Genomic DNA, 22,407 nt, shown 5'->3' with positions numbered 1-22,407 from the left:
AGGGTGTTAAAAATCCTCAAGCACTTTCCTGATAATGTTAAGATCATCTGTTTAATTATAAAACCAGGTACAATGATAGCATCACATCCAAAAATAATTTTATTTTCCTGTCTCTTCAATTTAATTTTTTAAATTCATTTACCAACTTTACTCACCAAATTCATGGCTGCATTGATTTCATTGAAGCTGTCCAGAGTTTCCACTAATATTTTATTCAGAGATTTCCAGTTGCTCACAGGTAAATACTTAGGTTCTCCAATACCAGAAGAAAAATGGCAATAGATATTGGGTTTTTCAAAAAGACTGGACTCATCCATATCCTGTCCATGGAAAAATAAAATTATGGTGTTAATTTGATTAAAATATAGTAGCATAATAAAGTGAATTTGGGAAATAAAACACATCAGTCTCGAACATGTAAGATTATTTGCTTTGCTACATTCTTTCCATACATCAAATAGAAGCCAGTTTGGAATACAGGACGATTTTTGAAGTTTTAATCATATAGTTTTAAAATAACTAATTAAAATGGAAGCTGCAACCCTTGACCCAATTTCAAATTGGGGAAAAGAGACTTGAAGCCAGAAGGCCCTCGAACTTATTCTCCTGCCACCGGGAGCAGCCGTGGGTGCAGAAAATGGCGGACGCCTCGCACGGGCCCCATGCTGTCGCGCCGCCACGATTGTGCGTCTGGCAGGCACTTTGCATATGCACGGCCGCTGCCCCCGCCCTCAATCACGTGACGGGCCGGTCTCAGCGACACCGTTCACAGAGTCACCTGTTGAAGGAGCAGGTGCTGGCGCCATTTTTAAAAGGCTGCTAGCCCTGCAATCAGCACAACAGAATGCAGAGCTGACACTTCGCCCCCTCATACGCAACAGAATGCAGAGTTGACCCCTTCCCCCCATACACACAGAATGCAGAGTTGACCCTTACCCCCATACACAACAGAACGCAGAGTTGACCCCTTCCCCCCATACAGTACATAGTGCAGAATTGAACTCTTCCCCTGCGTACAGTACACAGTGCAGAGTTCACCCCTTCCTCTCTATACAGTACATAGTGCAGAGTTGATCTCTTCCCCTCCAAACAGTACATAGTGCAGAGTTGACCCCTTCCCCACCTTGGTGGTGCCAGCTTTCCCTAGACAGGAAAGTGAAGCGCATGAGTGCCACACATCGCACTGAAAATCGGGAACTGAAGGTAAGATTGCTGTGGATTACATGTTAATTAAGGCAAAGATGTAATTTAAATATGCAAACCCGTCGCAAAGTGGCGGAGGCGCCGCCACGGAACTTCCCAGCTGCCGGGAAGATCAAGCCCGACATTCCTGGCAGTGGGTCCTGTGGCGGGCTGCTGCCGTTCTGGTTTTCCGCCCCCCCCCCCCACACCCCGCCACGGAACCAGACGTCGGGAGGAGAACAAGATCCGCAAGATCCGGCCCAAGGTCTGCAGGCCCAGGCCGGTTGTTTGCCCTGCAATTAGTCAAGATAAAGAGGCTTCAGCTAAGGAGCTAAGTAAGTTGTACTTGACTAAAGCATCAACATGTCTCAGGTAAACTGATTATATACAAACACAGCTGCTCGGTCATTCTATGCAATGTGGTACTTTAATTCCTTGGGGACTGATTCTGTCTTTGTTGTTTTAAGGATTGTGCTTTAAGTAATGCTTCTGTCTTCTTGCTTCTGTGCAAGTAGGTCTATTATTTCTAGTCTTTGGAATAGGTTTACGAGTTTACTGTTCTGGGAGGGAGCCTCACCTGATAGGGGTGTTATATTGTTAAATGAAACCAAAATGATTTAGGATCTATATTGTTCATGCGTATGTATACATGTATATCCATAATACCACATCAACCGCTACTGCACTACGTCTGTGTACCAAACACACATTGACTGGGATTTTATCCAGGTGACAGGGGTCTCTACCACCGGCAAAAGCGCCGGCAAGAGACCCCTGTTGCTTCCTCTGGGGAGGACCCACTGGATCAAGTGCCAATTAAGCACTAGTGGACAGCGATGGGCATTCTCCAGGATCAAGGACCCCGGCAGCGGATGTCCCACTTGCTGAGAACTGCCGACTCGTCAGAGGCCAGCAGCTTGTTAACTGAGCAGTGCCGCACTGGACAGTGGTGGCTGCTGCCAGTACTGGACTCAGCCGAGGCCCTGGACCCAGGCGATAGGTTAGTCAGGGTGGGAGGGGTTTCACAGGGTAGGGGTTGGGGGGTCAGCAGCAAAGGTAGAGGGTGGCTCTCAGTGGGCCCCCATTCCAAATGCTGAGTCCCCCATTCAAGCACTAAGTGCCTTCTAATAAGGGACGCCCCCCGACCCCCCAGCCCCTGGAGCCAGCAAGCAACCTGCATGGGTTTGCTTGGTGTGCTCCCCATGCAGAGACTGGCCTGCCAGCCACTAGGCTAATTCAAATGGTGGCGGGATGAGGCCCTTAAATGGGCATCAACATAAGGGCCTCAAATTGATGGTGGGGCGGGAAGGCCATTCACAGGCCTTCCCGCCCCGGACTTAATTTGGGTGGGGACGGGAAGGTGGCGTGGTCCCCCCACATCATCCCGCCCGATTATATGCTCTCCCTGCCTCCAAACCCAATGTGTGGGAGAGCATAAAACTCCCTCCATGGTGTAGAGATGTGTAAAATGTAATCGATAAAAGCCGTGTAAAAAAGTGATTATTTCAGAGCTCTGAGAATCACAAGACAGCAAGGTGACAGCAAGGTGTTTATGAGTAGAACCCAAACCTATGAGCGACATAAATGCTGAATTTGATCGTGAAAAAAAATAAGATGGTCGCCGCCGCAGTAATGAACCTGCAGTTCCAGCTCGTGATGAATTGGGACGCCAACAACATTGTGGAGGCACTCGAAAAGTTTAAGTAAAGTCCAAATTGACATTCAGTAATTTTCGAAAGGCACTAATGAAGAGGAAAATATCAGCTGCGTCCTTTTGTGCACAGGAGAGAAAGGATTAGATCTTTTCAGTAGTTGGGAAATGAGGATGACAGTAAAAATCCAGACAAGAAATTCAGCAGCTATCTTCAGCCAATGTGAAGCCATCGAATCCGCCGTTATGAATTTCAGAGCCTGAGACAGGAACTGGGTGAGCCTGTTGACAATTTCTTAATGAGATTGAGAAATGCAGCCAGCAAGTGTAAATTCAGGGATATGAATGAAAGGGTGGTTGATCAGCTCATTTTGGGCTCTGCATACCCTGATATATAAAAAGCTCTAATTGGAGATTGGACACATGGCAGCATAATATCATTGATATAATAGAAACTTGGCTTAAAGAGGGGCAAAAATGGTAGCTCGACATCCCTTGATAGAGCGTTTTCAGGCAGGAGAGAGAGGGGGATAAAAAGGAGGGGGTGTAGCATTATTGGTTAAAGAATTAATTACAGCTTTGAGGAGGGATGATATGCGAAATTAATCATCAAATGACACTATTTGGGTTGAGCTCAGAAATAAAAAAAGGGCAGCCACACTACGAGGAGTGTACTATAGACCCCCAAATAGTGAGAGGGAGATAGAAGAACAAATATGTAAGCAAATTTCTGAGTGCAAAACTAATAGGGCAATAGTTGGGGATTTCAATTATCCAAGATAAACTGGGATACAAACAGTGTGAAGGGCACAGAGGGCACAAAATTCTTGAACTGCATTCAAGAGAACTTTTTTAGCCAGCACATAACAAGCCCAATGAGAGGTGGCGCAATTCTAGATTTAGTCTTAGGAAATGAAGCTGGGCAAGTCGATGAAGTAGCAGTGGGTGACCATTTTGGAGATAGTGACCATAATACAGTTAAGATTTAACATTATTATGGAAAAGGACAAGGATATAACAGGAGTAAAAGTTCTAAATAGGGGGACGGCAAATTTACCAAGCTGAGAGGTGATCTGGTGAAAGTGGACTGGATACAGCTACTTGAAGGAAAATCAGTGGCAAACCAATGGGAGGTATTCAAAAGCAAGATTCTACAGGCACAGTGTAGACATGTCCCCACAAAGAAAAAGGGTGGTACTGCCAAATCTAGAGCCCCCTGGTTATCTAGAAGCATACAGGGTAAGATAAAGCAGAAAAAGAAAGCTTATGATGATCACAAAAACATAATACTTTAGAAAGCCTGGAGGAGTATAGAAAGTGCAGGGTTGAAGTAAAAAAGGAAATTGGAACTCAAAGAGAGGACATGAAAAAATATTGGCAGGTAAAATCAAGGAAAACCCAAAGATGTTTTATCAGTACATTAAGAGCAAGAGGATAACTAAGGAAAGGGTAAGGCCTATCAGAGATGTACAATGTAACTAATGCATGGATGCAGTAGATGTGGGCAGGGTTCTTGATGAGATTTTTGTCTCTGCCTTCACAAAGGAAAGGATGATGCAGACATTGTAGTTAAACAGGAGGAGTGTGAAATATTACATAAGATAAGGATAAAGAGAGAGGAAGTACTAGAGGGTCTGACATCCTTGAAAGTGGATAAATCACCAGGGCCGGATGGATTGTATCCCAGGCTGTTAAAGGAAGCCAGAGAGGAAATAGTGGATGATCTAAGGATCATCTTCAAATCCTCACTAGATACAGGCAAGATACCAGAGGTCTGCAAATGTTGTACCATTGTTTCAAAAGGGTGCGAGGGATAGATCAAATAATTATAGGCCAGTCAGTCTAACCTCGGTGGTGGGCACATTCCGAACATATGAACAAATGAATTAGGAGTAGAAGTAGGCCATTAGGCCCCTCGAGCCTGCTCCACCATTCAATAAGATCATAGCTGATCTGTTTGTGTTTCGACTTCCACACTCCCATCTCCCCCCACTACCCCTTGATTCCCTTGCCAAACAAGAATCTATCTACCTTCGCCTTAAAAATATTAAATGTTCCCGCCTCCACCACCTTCTGAGGCAGAGTTCCAAAGTAGCGCAACTCTCTGAGAGAAAAAAATTCTCCTCATTTCTGTCCTAAAAGGGCGTCCCCTAATTTTAAAACAGTATCCCCTAGTTCTGGACTCACCCACAAGAGGAAACATCCTCTCCACATCCACCTTGTCAAGACCGTTCAGGATCTTATAAACTTCAATCAAGTCACCCCTCATTCTTCTAAACTCCAGTGAAAACAAGCCCAGTCTGTCCAACCTTTCCTCATAAGACAACCCGCTCATTCCAGGTATCAATCTAGCAAACCTCCTATGAACCACCTCCAACGCATTTACATCCCTCTGCTATGACCAGGTGAGGAAGGGGTCTCAGGCTTCCCTCCCACCCTTTCCTGCTTTGGCCACAACAGGGTTTAACTTTTAAAACAGTGTTTTTAGCTTCCCCTCAGTGAGTCTTTGCTCACTGCTCGCTAACTGTAATTGTAAAGAATCAATCAGACAGGCTTTCTCAGGTTTAAACAAGAAGGGTGTAAGTGTATTAACCTTAACACTCTACCTCAGTTAAAACTACTAATAATGTGTGACACAATCACGCTATCATGCATATGCGATAAACACACACACAAATAGATACAGAGCAGGAGAAAGAATTAAAGGGGGGAAGGTTTGAAATAGTAGACAGAATTCAGTTACTGTTGTTGGTTTTGCTGTTAAGTCTTTGATTGAAGTTAAGTCTTGCAGTTCTCATTGGGGCCCAGTGCTTTCAAACTTGTTTTGCTGGTACCAGAAGGCTGCAGGGGTCTTCTGTCTTGAGGCTTGAGTTAATTCCGTGTGTCCCTGGAACTTTGCTTAAGAGAGAGACAGGGAGAGAGAGAAAGAGATCTTGCTTCTCTTTGGTCTTCAAAATTGCAGTCTGTCCCCAAAACTTTTCTGTGATGCACAATTCAATGAATTCCCAGGTTGGCCAGCAGGTTAGTCATGTGACCAGCACTTTGTTTGACACAGCATCACCTGCGAGGGTTGTTGATTCTTCAAAACTTATTAGACACTCAGTGGTGAGGTGGAGTGCTGGCTCTTACACAGACAATGACTCTCAGTGTCTTTTGATCAGCACTATTGACAAAACTCATCTGGCTAATTGAATCAGGGAGCACGCCCATTGTCTCTCTAGGCAACTGTCTCTCAGAATGCAAATATGCAGCCATGTTTTCAGCCACTGCTCTGTGGTCTTTTTAAACAAGTTATGGTCAATGTCCAGTACAAGTTCAAATAGTATTCCATAAGCCGAAATGAAAATGTTTCGGTTTGGCAGGTGTGATTTCCGTCACACTTACTTAAATAAAGAGACCAAAACTGCACACAGTATTCGAGATGTAATCTCACCAATGCCCTTTATGACTGAAGCATAACATCCCTACTTTCATTTTCAATTCCTCTCTTATTAAAGGATAGCATTTCATCAGCCTTCTTTATTACCTGCTGTACCTGCATACTAACTTTTTGTGACTCATGCACTAGAATACCGAGATCCCTCTGCATCTCGGAATTCTGCAGTTGTTCTCCGTTGAAGTAATGCTCTACTTTTTTATTTTTCTTCCTGCCAAAGTGAACAAATTCACATTTTCCCATATTATACTCCATCTGCCAGATTTTTGTTCACTCACTCAACCTATCCATATCGGTCTGCAACCTCCTTATGTTCTCATTCAAAAAATTCAATTACGTTCGCAAGACATGACCTTCCCTTAACAAATCCATGCTGATGATCCCTAATTAATCCGTGCCTTTCTAAATGACAGTTTGTCCTATCTCTCAGAATTGATTCTAATAATAATAAGAGAGAGAGAGCAGTGGGAGTGGAGATTTAAAAAGCGCGCCAAAGAGCTGGAGGCCAGAGAGAGAGAGAGAGAGAGAGAGAACAGCGGGAGCGGGAGCGGAGATTTGAAAGCGCGCCAAAATGTTGGAGGCCAGAGAGGGAGAGAGAGAGCAATGGAGTGGAGCAGGGGGAAAAGTCGAAAAGTGACATCAGAGTGACTTCACAGTCAACAGAGAGCAGGGAAACAGAAAGCCGGCTGGGGTGAGTATACTGGTAAGTTTTTGATTTAATTTAATCTAAATGAATCAAATATGAAATAAGACTTGATCAATTCATTAGTATATAAACTATAAACTAAAGCGGATTTTATAATTTATAATACAGAGTGAGAGAGGGAGACCAGCAGGGAGTGTATCAGTTCAAATTAGGACAACTTAATACGTAAGCTGTATTAAGTATTATTGGCGTTTATCAGTATCTGTAAGGTTTACTAATAGTAGTAAGGTTTATTAGTATTGGCAAAGCTTTATTAGCATTGGTAAGGTCTATTACCAGTAGGAAGATCTACATATCTGTGTAATCAAGAAAAGTATAACTTTAGTTGCAGGTGGTACTAGCATTTAATAAACACAGAAAATTCTACTATACGTAAGAATTATTCTAAGTTAATTAAGAAAGTAATTAAAGTAAATTAACTAATAGCATAAGTAACAGTGGCAGGACAGGTTTTATGTTGTGGCTGTAGTATGTGAGAGCTTCTGGATGCCAAGGTGATCCAGGGCAAACACATCTGCAGAAAGTGTAAACAGCTAGAGGAATTCCAGATCAGGATTATTGATCTGGAAGCCGAACTGCAAATACTGCGCAATATAAGGGAGGGGGAGTAATACCTGGACACTTCGTTCCAGAAGATGGTCACACCTCTTAGAACAAGGTCATCTGTTTTGGTCTACAGTGAGGGACTGGACGATATGACTGTGAGTGAGGCAGGTAAAGGGGCTGAGCCAACAGTAGTGGAGGAGCCTCAGACTTAATCTACAACAAAGGGGGAGAGGGATCAAGCTTGGTTAGATGTAGCAAATCAAGAGGTAGAGTCAAGGCGGGAGAGCAGAAAAGTAATATGGGAAATGAAGGTCAGAGAATGGCAGGAAAGGACAGAGAGAAAAAACCTAAGACCATACCAACAGTCGAGACTAGGTGTTAAAAGATTTAAAAAAAGGCAAAATTAAAAGCTCTGTATCTGAATGCACGTAGCATTCATAACAAAGTAGACAAAGTGATGGCGCATATTGAAGTAAATAAATATGATCCGAAAGCCAGTGCAGAGATGTGGCTGCAGGATGACAAGGATTGGGTCCTGAATATTGAGGGGTATATGACATTAAAGGAGAATAGGAAGCTAGGTAAAGGTGGAGAGGTAGCACTGTTAATCAAGGATGGCATTGGTGCAATAGTTAGAGATGACCTTGGTTCAGAAGATCAGAATCGATTTGGGTGGAGATGAGGAACAGTAAGGGAAAGAAGTCACTAGTGGAAGTGGTCTACAGGCCCCTGAACAGTAATTACTATGTAGGACAAAGTATACAAGAAGAAATATTGGGTGCTTGTGATAACGCGACAGCAATAATCATGGGTGATTTTAATCTACATATAAACTGGAAAAATCAGATTGGCAATAGTAGCCTAGAAGAGGGGTTCATAGAATGCTTTTGAGATAGTTTCTTAGAGCAGCTCATTCTGGAACCAACCAGAGAGCAGGTTATATTAAACTTGATATTGTGTAGTGTGACAGGATTAATTAATGACCTCAGAGTAAAGGCACCTCTAGGTAGCAGCGACCACAATATGATTGAATTTTATATCCAGTTTGAAAGAGAGAAGAGTGGGTCTAAGACTAGTATTTTAAACTTGAATAAGGACAACAATGTGGGCATGAAAGCTGAGCTAGCTGAAATGAACTGGGTTACTAGGCTTGGAGATAGATCAATACAGAAACAGTGGCAGACATTTAAGGGGATATTTTAGAATACTCAGAATATGTGTAATCCTACTATCAAGAAAAATTCTAAGGGGAAGATCCACCATTCGTGGTTAACTAAAGAAGTTAAAGAAAGCATCAAACTTAGGGAAAAGGTATATAATTGTGCAAAGATGAGTGGCAGTTCAGATGATTGGTCAGAATATAAAGAATGGCAGAGAATGATTAAAAGGTTAATCAGGAGAAAGAAATTAGAGTATGAGAGGAAGTTAGCTGGAAATGTAAAAGTGAATAGCAAGAGTTTCTATAGGTATTTAAAAAGGAAAAGAGTAAGTAAAGTGAGTGTTGGTCCTCTGGAGAGTGAGAATGGGAAACTAATAGTGGGTAATAAGGAAATAGCGGATGAAATGAACAAATATTTTTCTTCTGTCTTCACTATCTTCAGGATGCAAAAAACATTCCAGTAATAGCTGTAAATCAGGAGGTGGAAGGAAGAGAGGAACTTGGTGAAATTACAATCACCAGGGAAGTGGTACTGAGCAAACTGATGGAGCTAAGGGCTGACAAGTCCCCAGGTCCTGATGGGCTTCATCCTAGGGTCTTAAAAGAGGTGGCTAATGAGGTAGTAGATGCATTGGAGTGAATTTTTTAAAATTTGCTAGATTCTGGAAAGGTTCCGTCAGACTGGAAAGTAGCTAATATAACCCCTCTATTCAAGTAGGGGGGAGGCAGAAAACAGGTAACTATAGGCCAGTTAGCTTGACGTCTGTCATGGGGAAGGTGTTAGAATCGATCATTAAGGAGGGTGTAGCTGGGCACTTAGCAAAACGCAAGGTAATCGGGAATAGTCAGCATGATTTTGTGAAAGGGAAATCATGTTTAACCAATTTGTTGGAGTTCTTTGAAAGAGTGACATGTGCTATGGATAAAGGCGAGCCCGTTGACGTACTGTACTTGAATTTCCAGAAGGCATTTGATCAGGTGTCACATAAAAGGTTATTGCGCAAAGTAGGAGCTCATCGTGTAGGGGGTAACATATTAGCATGGAGAGAAGATTGGCTGGCTGGCAGAAAACAGAGAGTATGCATAAACGGGTCCTTTTCTGATTGGCAGGATGTGATGAGTGAGTTCCACAGGGGTGTGTGCTGGGGCCTCAACTTTTTACAGTTTATATCAATGACTTAGATTAGGCATGGTAGCTAAATTTGCAGATGACACAAAGATATGTAGGAAAGTATGTTAAAGGAGAATAGGAAGCTAGGTAAAAGTCGAGAGGTCGCACTGTTAATCAAGGATGGCATTGGTGCAATAGTTAGAGACGACCTTGGTTCAGAAGATCAGGATGTTGAATCAGTTTGGGTGGAGATGAGGAACAGTAAGGGAAAGAAGTCACTAGTGGAAGTGGTCTACAGGCCCCCGAACAGTAATTACTATGTAGGATGAAGCACACAAGAAGAAATATTGGGTGCTTGTGATAATGTGACAGCAATAATCATGGGTGATTTTAATCTATATATAAACTGGATAAATCAGATTGGCAATAGTAGCCTGGAAGAGGAGTTCATAGAATGCTTTTGAGATAGTTTCTTAGAGCAGCACATTCTGGAACCAACCAGAGAACAGGTTATATTAAACTTGATATTGTGTAGTGTGACAGGATTAATTAATGACCTCAGAGTAAAGGCACCTCTAGGTAGCAGCGACCACAATAAGTGGCAAATAGAATTCAATCCAGAGAAGTGTGAGGTAAAGCAGTTGGGGAGGGCAAACAAAGCAACGGAATAACAATAAAAGGGAGGATATTGAGAGGGGTAGAGGAAGTGAGAGACCTTAGAGTGCATGTCCACAGGTCACTGAAGGTGGAAGGACAGGTAGATAAAGTGGTGAAGATGGCATATGGAATGCTTTCCTTTATTGGCCGAGGTATAGAATACCAAAGCAGGGATGTAATGCTGGAACTGTATAAAATGCTGGAGTATTGCATACAGTTCTGATCACCACATTACAGGAAGGACATTATTGCTCTGGAGAGAGTACAGAGGAGCTTTACAAGAATGTTGCCAGGGCTTGAAAATTGCAGCTATGAGGAAAGATTGGATAGGCTAGGTTTGTTTGCCTTAGAACAGAGGAGGCTGAGGGGTGACTTAATTGAGGTGAGATAGAGTAGATGGGAAGGACCTGTTTCCCCTAGCAGAGGGGTCAATTACCAGGGGGCACAGATTTAAGGCAATTTGTAGAAGGATTCGAGGGGACATGAGGAAAAGTTTTTCACCCAGAGCATGGTGGGTGTCTGGCATTCACTGCCTGGATCGGTGGTGGAGGCAGAAACCATCAACTCATTTAAAAGGTACCTGCAAAGAGCTGCAGCTGATTTTGGTAAACTGTGAGATGCAGGAGGCATCACTAAAGGATGAAGGTAGCACACTCATTGAAAAGCGTCCTCAAATCAGAAGCAAAGAAGATTTGGTTCAAATGCATCCAGTGTTTTGAGATGGTTGGATGCTTTGAAGATTTTAAGTATCACATCACCATTGACCCAGAGAAAAAAACAGTGATCCAGAGAAGAAACCAATGATTCATACCCCACGTAAAGTACCAATAGAGCTAAAAGGAAAGTTTGAAAGAGAACTCAAAGAGATGGAAGAAAATAATGTAATTTCCAGAGACACAGAGCCTACAGATTGGGTAAATTCCTTTGTGGTGAAAGAGAATCCAAAGGACAGCTGTGAATTTGCCTGGATCCCAAAGATCTTAATCAAGCAATAGAAAGGAAGCACTACCCTACTCCAACACTGGAAGGGTTCACGCCAGCACTGGCAAGGGCAAAGGTTTTCAGCAAGCTTGATGCCAGAAACGGCTACCAGAACATGAAGCTAGACGAGGAATCTTTGCTGTTAACAACATTCAATGCACCCTTTGGATGGTAAAAATGCCTTTGTCTGTCTACCTTTTGGCCTTAAAGTGAGCCAGGATGTGTTCCAGCAAAAAATAGACAAGACATGCAAAAGAGCAATCAGCATAGCTGATGATATCCAGATCTATGGTGTAGATAAAAAAGATCATGATTACCATTTACATGAAGCCATGGAGAGAACCAGGAAAGCTGGAACTAAGCTAAACACAGACAAATGCATTGTAAAGGTGACAAAACGCCAGTTCTTCGGAATGGTGTATACACCTGATGGAGTCAAGCTGCCTCCTGAATAAGTTACAGCTATCTCTGAGATGGAAACTCCAAGAGACAAGAAAGTAGCTAAGATGTTTTCTTGGCTTAGTCCAGTACATGAGCTCTTTTGTACTTCACATGTCAGAGCACACAGCAAACCTACGAGAACTGGTGAGAGAAGAAGTTGAGCACCGGTGGTCAGAGTCACATGAGAGGAGTTTCAGGGAACTCAAATAAGTTTTATGCAAGGAAACAAGAGTGTCATATTTCAAAAGAGCGAAACCTGTCATCCTGCAAGTAAATGCTTCTACAAAAGGATTGAGAGCAGCCCTGGTATGAGAAGGAAAGCCAATAACATTCGTATCTAAAGCTCTAACATCAGCTGAGATCAGATATGTCAGCATAGAAAGAGAGCTTTTGATACTGGTGTATTGTTACGAACTCAGCGAGACCGTTAATGTTAAAATACGAGATATGAACCCCCAGACCCACTTAAAGAATTACACCACAAGATGCCATGTTTTATGACTTTTATTATAACAACTAAACTAAAAGAAATCCCCGTTAACTAAAATTACATAGAAAGGTGTTTTCTTTACTTATTAAAATACTTGAAAACCTCACAACTCACTTATGCGTTATGCAGTCCTCTTCGATGGAAAAATCTTTGCAGTTAAAAGTCCCAAACTCCTCCCAGCTGCAATGGCTTGGATCTCCCAGACCTTTCTCAAAGTCAATGTCCTCTTCACTTACTTCTCCGAACACTGGAATAAAGCGATTCCTGGTAATCCTGTTGGGCTTTTACTTCTCCGCAAACCTCAACTTTCAAAACAGCTTCAAGTCTTCACAGTCTTTTGTTGTATCAGTATTCTCTGAGAGCGAGTGTCCTTCTCTCTCTTTTGAGGCTGCCACATCCGGTTTCCTTTGGTACAGCCTGCCTGCCTTCAAAAAATCTGTACAATTTATATGGAATCAAAAGTCAATAGCTCATTGTCCTTTACCAATATGCAAAGTCCAGAAGTCTGGTTTCAGCAGAGCCAGTTGGGCCTTCAATTGTTTCCAGGTGTTAACAGCTGTCATGCACATATGCATTCTCAAAATCACTGACTCCTTGTTTACGATCTGAAAGTCTAGAAGGGTGAAACCCATTGTTATACACCTGCTGTCTTTCACGGGACGTGGGTGTCACTGACTAGGCCAGCATTTATTGCCCATCCCTAATTGCCCTTGAGAAGGTGGTGACATAGTCTACCTTGTTCTTTGAATTACACTAATCCTGAGCATGCAGTAGGATATTACTCCCACAATACTGGCAACTTGCCCTGCAATTCCACGGGGCCATGCATGTTTATACTTTGCTGCCAATACTGTCTGGAATGGTCCTGCCATAAATTGGGATGGCAGCTCATTTATGCCTTCATTTACACTTAAGTAGCACAACTACTGTTTAAAATGAGTGTAGTGCATGGGAGGCCGGGGGCGGTTGGGAATTATAAGTACAGCTTTTAGAAAGCCAAGAATGGAAAAAAGTTGCAGCAGTAAGACAGAAAAGAAGAACACACAATATTAATAAGATCTACCTTCAGACACTCTTGGATGAGATGTAGCAAAGGAGAGAAAGACTGTTGGGTGCTCATGGGAGGTAACAGCAGAAAGTTTCTTGCATGTACTGTAAATAGAGGTGGCAGTAACAGTGGGTGCCACCTCTCTCACCCTAGAACTTCTGTCCAGTGCCTGAAAAAGTTCAATGACCCGGTTAGGGCAGACAAGGCAATGCACTGGTTGCTGTCCCTTTTCTTCCTTGGGCACCAACAGTTCACCATCTAAAATTGGAAGCTGCACAAATAAATAAGAAAGTCAAATAACTTGCATTTACATAGCATCTTTCATGAGCTCAGGATGCCCCAAAGCACTTCACAACCAATCAACTACTTTTAAATTGTAATCACTATTTAATGTGGGGAAACATGGCTGGCAATTTGCATCTCGCAAGGTCCCACAAACAGCAATTAGATAAATGTCCAAATAATCTGTTTTTGATGGTGTTGTTTGAGATTTGGCCACAACACCGGAAGAAATTCATGCTCTTCTTTGAATAATGCCATGGCATCCTTTATGTCCACCTGATGAGACCCTGCTTTAAAGGCCCACAATTTGCTGTAGCAGGGCATCTAACAGCACCTGCCCTTTGTTAGACTTGCCCTAGCAAAATTAGGTTTTAAAATTTTTTGCATGGCAAGTTGCTATAAGTGCAAGCTGATAAGGTCCCAGCAAGGGAAACAGGGCATTTGGGACCTGAGTAAAAAGGGTAAGCAACAGTGTATCATCTTAACCAATCAGATTGAAGGATTGTGAAATTACCAGCATGAGGATGGAGAAGTGGGTGAATTCAATGTCAAATCAGATACAGAAAGAGAAATAGAGAGAGGAAAAGAAATATTTTATTAGGAGAGAAAAGAGACATCAAGGAAAAGCAAAAAAAAATTAACCTTGACATTTAAAAATTCTCCAACTATTAAAACATGAAGGAATGAAACTCCATAGTTGGAATAGTTAATTTTCAGTGCCAAAGATGTTTAATGGCTGTAATGAACATTTACATCACTAAAAGAATCTTCGATAGCTAAAACATTCCCTTTTTCTGAATCTAGGTTTAATGAAATATGTATCAACCTAAAATAGTACAATGACAGGCTCCTTCCATTAGTTCAAACCAGCCCAAACTTTCTGTGGCAAGTCTAGTTCGTATCTACCTGTTAAGTACAGCAAGGTCACACCATTCAATGTATATCAATGGTGAAGCAGACGGTGAGATGTCATTTTCACAAGGCTAAAAATGGAGTGTTGCAACTTGGACAGTAACATCTGATATCCACGTTTAACTATGCAGCTGTCTCTAATCTGCTGTCGCGGTACCATTTGTGCATAAATAATGGAGAGTGCCATTAGTGCCTTTATTTTGACAGCAAAGTTTGGACCATTGTCTCATCTGAAAAATGGAACTTCCTACTTTATAGCACTCCATAAGTACTTCACCAAAGTGTCAGCCCAGATTATGTGCTCAAAGTATCCGAATTGGAGTTTGAACCCTTGACCTTTTGACTGAGAGGAAAGAATGCTACCACTGAGCCAAGACCATAGAAATAATTTTACAACATGCAAATACATTTCGTTACAAATTTATACATCTTTTATATACATGCATGTCTTAAATGCATTATATCTGTAATGAGGACAGATGCCTCCTACATTTTATTCGCAGTGCTTGACAACATAGAAATCTTGAAGTGTTTGCGCTGGGATGTCAATAGACAAATGGGGATTTTCCATAATTTAATAAATGCTTGTACACCCCTGGTTTGGTAAGAGCTGGTAACTATATTTGTCCCGGTTCAAGGAACAAGAATTGTGGGCAAGGATGCTGTATGAGAAGCAATACAATGAAAAACAACAGGAGTGCTGTATTAAGTTTCATTACTGGTATTCTAAATTCTAAAAAAGAAGCTGCAATTTCCATCGTAATCTGATACTAATTACCAATGAAATTAAATAATAATTTTGCAGTTCTTATAATTGTTTCCTTTTAACCTGGAAGATATTTTAAAAAGTGCAGACAATTAATTACCTGGAAATATTTTTTGCAAATGAACAGCTGATGTCTTGGAAAGTTTTCTGTGTCATTTTCATCAACTAATTTATCACCATAAACTCGGGAAGATTCATGTAACAGAAGTCGGACTAAATCATGAGCAGTTTTCGCACATTCGGTTGTTGCAAACAGAAAACCCTGCAATAAAAAGTTTAGTAAAAATATAAGCATACCATTGCAGCAGCAATACATTGTTACTGTTTTAATGGATTGCAGTAGGTAAGAGTGGTAGGGATGCAGATATGCAGGCACGTTCAGTTGTAGCTTTTGCCAGGATCTATTGTCTGGCAGATAGCACTTTTGGAAAACTATGCATATAGAGTTTTAGCAGTTTCAACCACAGTTTATGAAGATGACTACATGGAAATATATTGCAATTTATTAGGTAGGTAGGACAATAGAAGGCAACAGATATATGGAGATGCATCGGAATCTGCCTCCTATATTATTAAGGTAGAGACCCAAGGCATACAATGGGGGGGACGCCCAACTATCTCACCTGTTCTGGGGGCGTTAAATTATTAAAAATGGGAAACAGGCCCCAACCCATCGCAAACATTCCAATTTCTGGTTTAACTAGGACAGATTGGGGGTTGGCCAAGTAATCCAATTTTGAGAGGTGAGTTGTAAACTATGATATGTCAATGGAGCATATTTCAACCAGTTGGATTCAAAGCCTCAAACATAGGTTTCAACCTGACAGCTAAAGGGATGTGAGAACTGACAGATCTAGCAGATAAGTGCTTTGCCAGCACTGCTTGTGGGACAGATGAAGCATCAGTACTTCCCCCCAGCACCCCAAGAAAACCTGCCATGATCTTCCAACCTCTTTGAGATCTATCGTCCACGTACCTCCTATCCACTTCTGCCCCTTCCCCCAGGATCTCCAGAAGCCCACGATCCAATCTCACTGCTGAATACTGCCTTCCACAGCATGCTTTCTCTCCCAAAAGTGATTAACTTCTCTATCTGCCTGGTTGCCGGGCAGAAAACCAAGTAAAAGAAATTGTAATGAAGTGCTGTCATTAAATTCAGCAGGACCTCCGCATCCCTGGCATTTCTGAGTTTCCTGACCACTGACAGGAGCACCCATGCTGCCTCCCAGTTTCCCTGTAAATATTTGGGTCAGTGTTCAGGGCACCTAGCACACTCAAGCTGAATTTTATTATCCTGCCACCGGGAATGGCAACAGGTGCACAAAATGGTACGGTTCCGCCTGTGAAGTCAGCAGCCGCGCCGGCACAATTACATGGCGGGCAGCCATTTAGCATATCGGAGATGGGCGTTTCCCCCCCCCCAATCATGTGGCGGGGGCGACAGTGGCAACACCATTCACAGTGTCACCTGATGTTGGAGCAGGTGCTGGCACCATATTTAAAAGGCTGCCAGCCCTGCATATAGTCTCTCCCAGCATTGAGCAGCAGTGTACTAAAGCAGCCCCTCTGTGTTTTGAAATAAATTCTTCAATCCACAAGCAAACCGCAGGCAACCATGTCAGATGTCAGACCGTGTGGCCCTCATGGTTCAGTGATGCCTCCCTGCTGATTCTCCTCTGGGCTGCAAGGGAAAGATGGGAGGTCCTTTCCCCAGCAATAGCAAGAAGAAGTCTTCCCACCTGACCATGCGAGCCTGGACAGATGACGCACAGGAGATCAGTAGCCATAGGGTTACCCGTTGTAACTGGATCCAGTGCACTAAGAAGGTCAATGACCTCCTGCGATCAACCAAGGTAAGTGGCGTGTTTCAAAATGATTCTGATCTGCTTGTCCACAAACATTAAGCCACACAGGTGACAGAGCCATTCCAAGGACAGGAAGGCCTGCTGCAGAATGATGGCGATGGCTGACAGCATATGTGAGACCAGTCTCCCTCGTTTCTGCCTCAGCCCAAGTGAGACCCATGACAGGCTGAGAGACGAGACGTCCCCCAGGTGTTGATGAATGGCCTATCTTAATCTTGGCATGATGTAGGGTCATTTGGAAATGTACAATATCTGCATCCTTTCTCTTTCTGGAGGAGGGCCCAGAACAGGAGGAAGGCAGACAGAATCAGTGGCAGGGTGCCTGACTTATGACCTTTAACTCAGGCCAAAGAGGAGGTGCTAAAATTAGCCGGGAGCCCAAGAGGATGTGCCATCTCAGATATGGAGCTCGGGGTCCCAGCTGAAGAGAGTGATTGTTGCCAATCAGAGACAAAAACAATATTAATGTTGAATGAGCTACGCCATACTGTCATTATTAGTAAATGTGTACCCTAACCCCTAAATGTTTGTTGTTTTCATTTTACCTTACAGGGCGCCGCTCACAAGTGAATGAAGACAGCGAGAGACTCATGACAACCTTTGAGGACGAGGAGCACTTAGAGGATGCACCGTCCCATGACTCTCCTGCACTTTCTACCAGCACAGATACTCTCACCTCAGTAGGTAACCGTTTGGCTTTAGAATCAGGGTCACAAGCTGGTGAGAGCACCACATATACACACAAGCAGCTGGCTGAGGCTGAGACAGCTGAAGCATATGGCAATCAGAGTACTGTGGGTGGACAAGCCCATACTGAGCCCCAGGCTGATGACCAGCCCTGGTGTCGACAGCACAGGGCATGCTGGTGTTGCAAAAAGAGGTAAGACAACATCTGGCAGAGATTGTCTCTTGCCACTTTGGCACATTGGTCAATCTGCCTGGCCTCTGGTGCAAGGGCTTCAACATCCAGTGCTGCTTGCTCCTCTCCCTCCTCCGCGTCTTCCTCATCAGTGGAGGAGTGTTGCTCAGGCATCTCATCATCATGCAAGGCCTCCCCCTCTGCAATGTTAAATTATGCAGAGCACAGCAGACTACCACAATATGTGAGACCCTCACAGGGGCATAATGCAGGACTCCACTAGATCAATCTAAGCAGTGGAATCTCATTTTCAGCAGCCCAATGACCTGCTTGATGGTTGCTCAGATGGAGACGTGGCAAGTGTTGTACCTCTCCTCCACCGCATTGCGAGGGTTTCTCGAAGGCTTCAGTAGCCAAGGCTTCAATGGGTAGCCATTGTCCCAAGAATCCATCCCCGAAGGTGAGCAGGGGGCCAGAAAAGCTGTGGCATCTGGGACTGTAGAAGTATGTAGGCATCGTGGCTGCTTCCCGGGAAGTGGTCACACACCTGCAGGAAACGCTTTCGGAGGTCACAGACCAGTTGAACATTGACGGAGTGAAAGCCCTTCCTGTTGATGAAGGAGGCTGCCTGGTACGTAGGAGGCTTGATGGCTACATGCATGCAGTCTATCACACCTTGCACCTGGGGAAATCCAGCGATGGCCCCAAATCCAATGGCCCTCTCTGCCTGATTGTCAGGGTCGGTCCGGTAGCGCACATAGTCACCAGGCTTCTTGAACAGGTCATTGGGCACCTCCTTAATGCAGTGGTGGGCTGAGACGTTTGAGATCTCACACATGTCTCAGGTGGATCCTTGGAATGAGCCAGATGGGTAAAAGTTTAGTGCCACTGTGATTTTCTGGCCACGGCATAGGGTGACTCCCCAAATTCCATAGTTCGCAACTCATCATGCAGCAGGGCACAGAAGTTGGTGATGGTCTCCTGGAGAGACATAGTCAACTCAGACAATACCGCTCAGACATTTGTAGGTAGCTGATTCAAGTCCGGTATGCTCTCTGGCGCAGGTGGGCCCTTCTTGGCATTGCCGGCTGCTGCTGCTCTCGTCATGGAGCTTCATGGGCAGGCGCAGCTACCTCTTGGCCCTCCCTCTATTGGAGGTGCTATAATACCACATAGGTCCAAAAAGACAGGGTACATGAGATGCATGCAAGGTGACCAGTGGGCCTACAGAACACTGTCGATGCAGAGACATTCCTGACCTGGCAACTGAACTTTTGCTACTTCCCCAGGCAGAATTCCTGATGGCCCTCAGTGTCTACCCTTGCTGATGGCCAACCCTCTCATCTAGCTGTATTGGCAACCTCACATCTCACCCAAAGGTTTGGTCATCCGATACAGCCACCCAAACTCAAGTGCGCCCCCTGACCCGCCCATTGCAAAGCCCCCAAGACACCAACCACCCTTTGCGGAGCACACAGCACTGCAGTCCGAAAATGGTCTCTGCATCCCCCTCTTCCCTTGTGTTTGGCTGGCAGCTCTTGGAGGCAGGATCCCCATCTTTAAAGGGATGGGGCTTGTAGCGCCGGGCTGTTAATTGGCCCAGTGCCGGAGAAATGTGCTGGGTTGCTCCAAATAGCCGAGGTGGGATTCCACCTGCCTTTTCAGCTTGATCCACTGGATTGGGCTCTTGCCTTAGGACACATGCCTTAATCATTTAAAATTCTCATTATCATATTTAAGTGAGGGACCTATGTTTGTTGTCGGAGCCCTTTTGTGAAATTGGTTTGTCCCAGCACCTGACACGCCAACAACCTGTGGCACTAACAGATAATAAGTTCCTTTCAGCATTGCTATTTAAAGGGTTTTACCACTCCAGATAGGTTGGTTTGTCCCTTTAGGTTGCTGGTTAACTTCTCGATTTTTTTTGACTGCTAATCACACTATTATTGAATTAATAGCTTGAAATCACTTTTTGATTGACTCAAGAATTAATGGAATGCAAAGTCCATGGGCAGAATTTTCCTTGAGGGCTTCTGGACTACATCATCAAGCTCAAATGGGGTCAAAAGCTTGCATTGTGTGAGGAACAGTCACTCACCTGTGATTTTCCCTGAATTGGCCAATTATTGGCCAGAGGGCAGGCTTGCTGTCCAATTAAGGATGGCGGTGGGCTCTTGAAGCTGGAGGGTCATAGGAGGCCTTCCAGCTTGAAAGCAGCAGCAGGATGTCTTTCAAAGTGAGTGAGGGAGAGGGCACCCCACGATGAAAGCCCCCTCTCTACAATTTTTTAAAATTTAAAATAAATAATAGATCAAGCAGCCAAGACACCATTGTGGATGGGGAACCTTGTGGCGGCCAGCCTGCGGCTGCAGTTGAAGCCTGGCAGGCAGGGAGGGCCTCTCAGTCTGTCTGTAGCGCTGACCCCCCAGAGGCCTCCTCTAGGAACTGCATGGTTCACCGCCACCTCTGGGGACCTGGAGACCAACTGGAAAATCCCAGTCGGCCTCTGACAATAAGTCTTAATAAGCCCTTAATTGGTTGAGTTGGCTACCCGCCGCTTGTGGGTGGGTACACCTGCTGCCCCTCATCCCACCTCCGGTAAAATGGGGGTGGGATGGAGCCAAGGAACCAGCACACCAGCCAGCGGAATGAAATTCACTGCCTGTCTTCCTCCATGCCCATTCGCACTGAGGCTTAAAAATTCAGCCCCATTTTTCCAAATGGAAAAACTGAACTGGTTTATTGCAGATGGGGCATTTTAATACAGCACAGGATACTGCATTGCACAGGATCACATTATATAAACGCATACAACTGTTCACCACTGATCAGGCATCCGCTACCAACAGGTCTCCCCATAACAATCAATCATCTTAAGTTTAGCGTTATGTGGACAATACTGAATAAAGAATGATTATAAATTCTAACAAATGGCTGATGGAGATCTTGGTCAGGAGCTTCAGCTAAACTGCGCTTTTGTTTTTAGTGCCCTAAATCAGCCAAATATGTGCAAAAGATCACTAAATTTTAAGTTATGTTCAACACAAACCAAGTTCTTGCCGTCTTTTGTGCTAGTTTAAAAAACAGTAAAAGGCGTTCGGGAACCATGGCTTTATTAGTGGAGGCATGGGGCTTAATTTCAACTTCTGGACCAGCTCGCAGCAGAGGAAGCCGGCAGTGTGTCAGGATCCTGAAAGCTCATGGAGTGGGTTTTTCTGTGGCTCTTAAACTCACATCCAATTTCTAGGTTCCCTGACCAATCAGAGCAGGCGGGCACAATCAGAACCTGCACCTGATTGTTGCAGCCTGAGTATTTAAAGGGATCCTGGTGAGGGACAGATTGGAAGCATTCTACAGCTACCAAGTGAGACACAGCAACTGGAATGAAGGAGCCTCAAAGGAGGAAGATTGCCCATGGTTCTCTGATCTATTCCTGGAAATTATGCTGCGGGCTGTAAGGGCCCACTGAAAAAATTTTGTTCCCAGTGGACAGGAGGAAGAAGCCAGCTTCTCAAACCAAGTTGGTGTGGCTGGAAGTGACTGAGGAGGTGAACAGCAGGAGTGCGATCCCTCGCTCATGGGTACAGTGCCGCAAGGGGTTCAACGACCTCATCAGGGTAGGAAAGGTGAATGGTATACCACATTCAAGTGCCAAACCTCTCACTAACTTTCCCAGCCTTCTCCTCACACCTCATACCAACACACCTTGAAAGTCCACCTATTCCTCTCTCTCGCAGCACTTCCTCACATCCCCATCTGAACACCCATCACTGCCACTCACCCTCATCTGATTGCCATCTCACACCAATCCCTCACAATCATCCTCCACAAATGTTGTCATTCCATCATTGCAACACATTCTTTTTCTCAAACTCATAACTTTCTCCTTTCTCTCCTTGCAGGAAAAGAGAGAGCAGAACACCAAGGAGAGGCAGAGAATTGGGGGTGGCCCATCGGTCATAGCCATCCTGATTGCAGCAGAGGATGAAGCACTAGAGATAAACTGAATGGCCATAGGTGATGGAGAGACAGGGATTTCCCAGATGCCTGGTGACAGAATTAGATATCATGCAGCATATGGCACACAACACTCATTCATGTTGACGTGATGTCAGTAGCCATTGAAATATGATGATCTGCACAATGCTGACTTTGAACCCTTTCACCTTGTCGGTTCGAATTTATGTCTTTCATCTCCCATGTTACGTCAAACCTCTCTCAGAAGCTGATGCCGGAGGACAAGGAAGACTTCTCAGAGGAGGTCACGCACTCTGAGGAAGCACCGGCATATGACTTATGTGCACCCTTCACCAGC

At 44.1% G+C, this 22,407-nt stretch overlaps 1 protein-coding gene across 1 annotated transcript in view; it reads right to left on the bottom strand.

Moving 5' to 3' along the window:
* Positions 1 to 22,407, bottom strand: part of LOC137384384 (dynein axonemal heavy chain 17-like) — a 1,056,876-nt gene that overhangs the window by 312,216 nt on the left and 722,253 nt on the right. Inside the window, exons 52-53 of the mRNA XM_068058353.1 lie at positions 15,469 to 15,630; positions 156 to 320 (exon numbers count right to left, since the gene is read on the bottom strand). Coding sequence (XP_067914454.1) covers positions 156 to 320; positions 15,469 to 15,630 — 327 coding nt within the window. The remainder of the gene's footprint in view (positions 1 to 155; positions 321 to 15,468; positions 15,631 to 22,407) is intronic.

Source organism: Heterodontus francisci, chromosome 26 (assembly GCF_036365525.1).
Source record: "Heterodontus francisci isolate sHetFra1 chromosome 26, sHetFra1.hap1, whole genome shotgun sequence".
Taxonomy (NCBI): domain Eukaryota; kingdom Metazoa; phylum Chordata; class Chondrichthyes; order Heterodontiformes; family Heterodontidae; genus Heterodontus; species Heterodontus francisci.
This window is presented reverse-complemented; position numbering and strand designations above follow the sequence as displayed.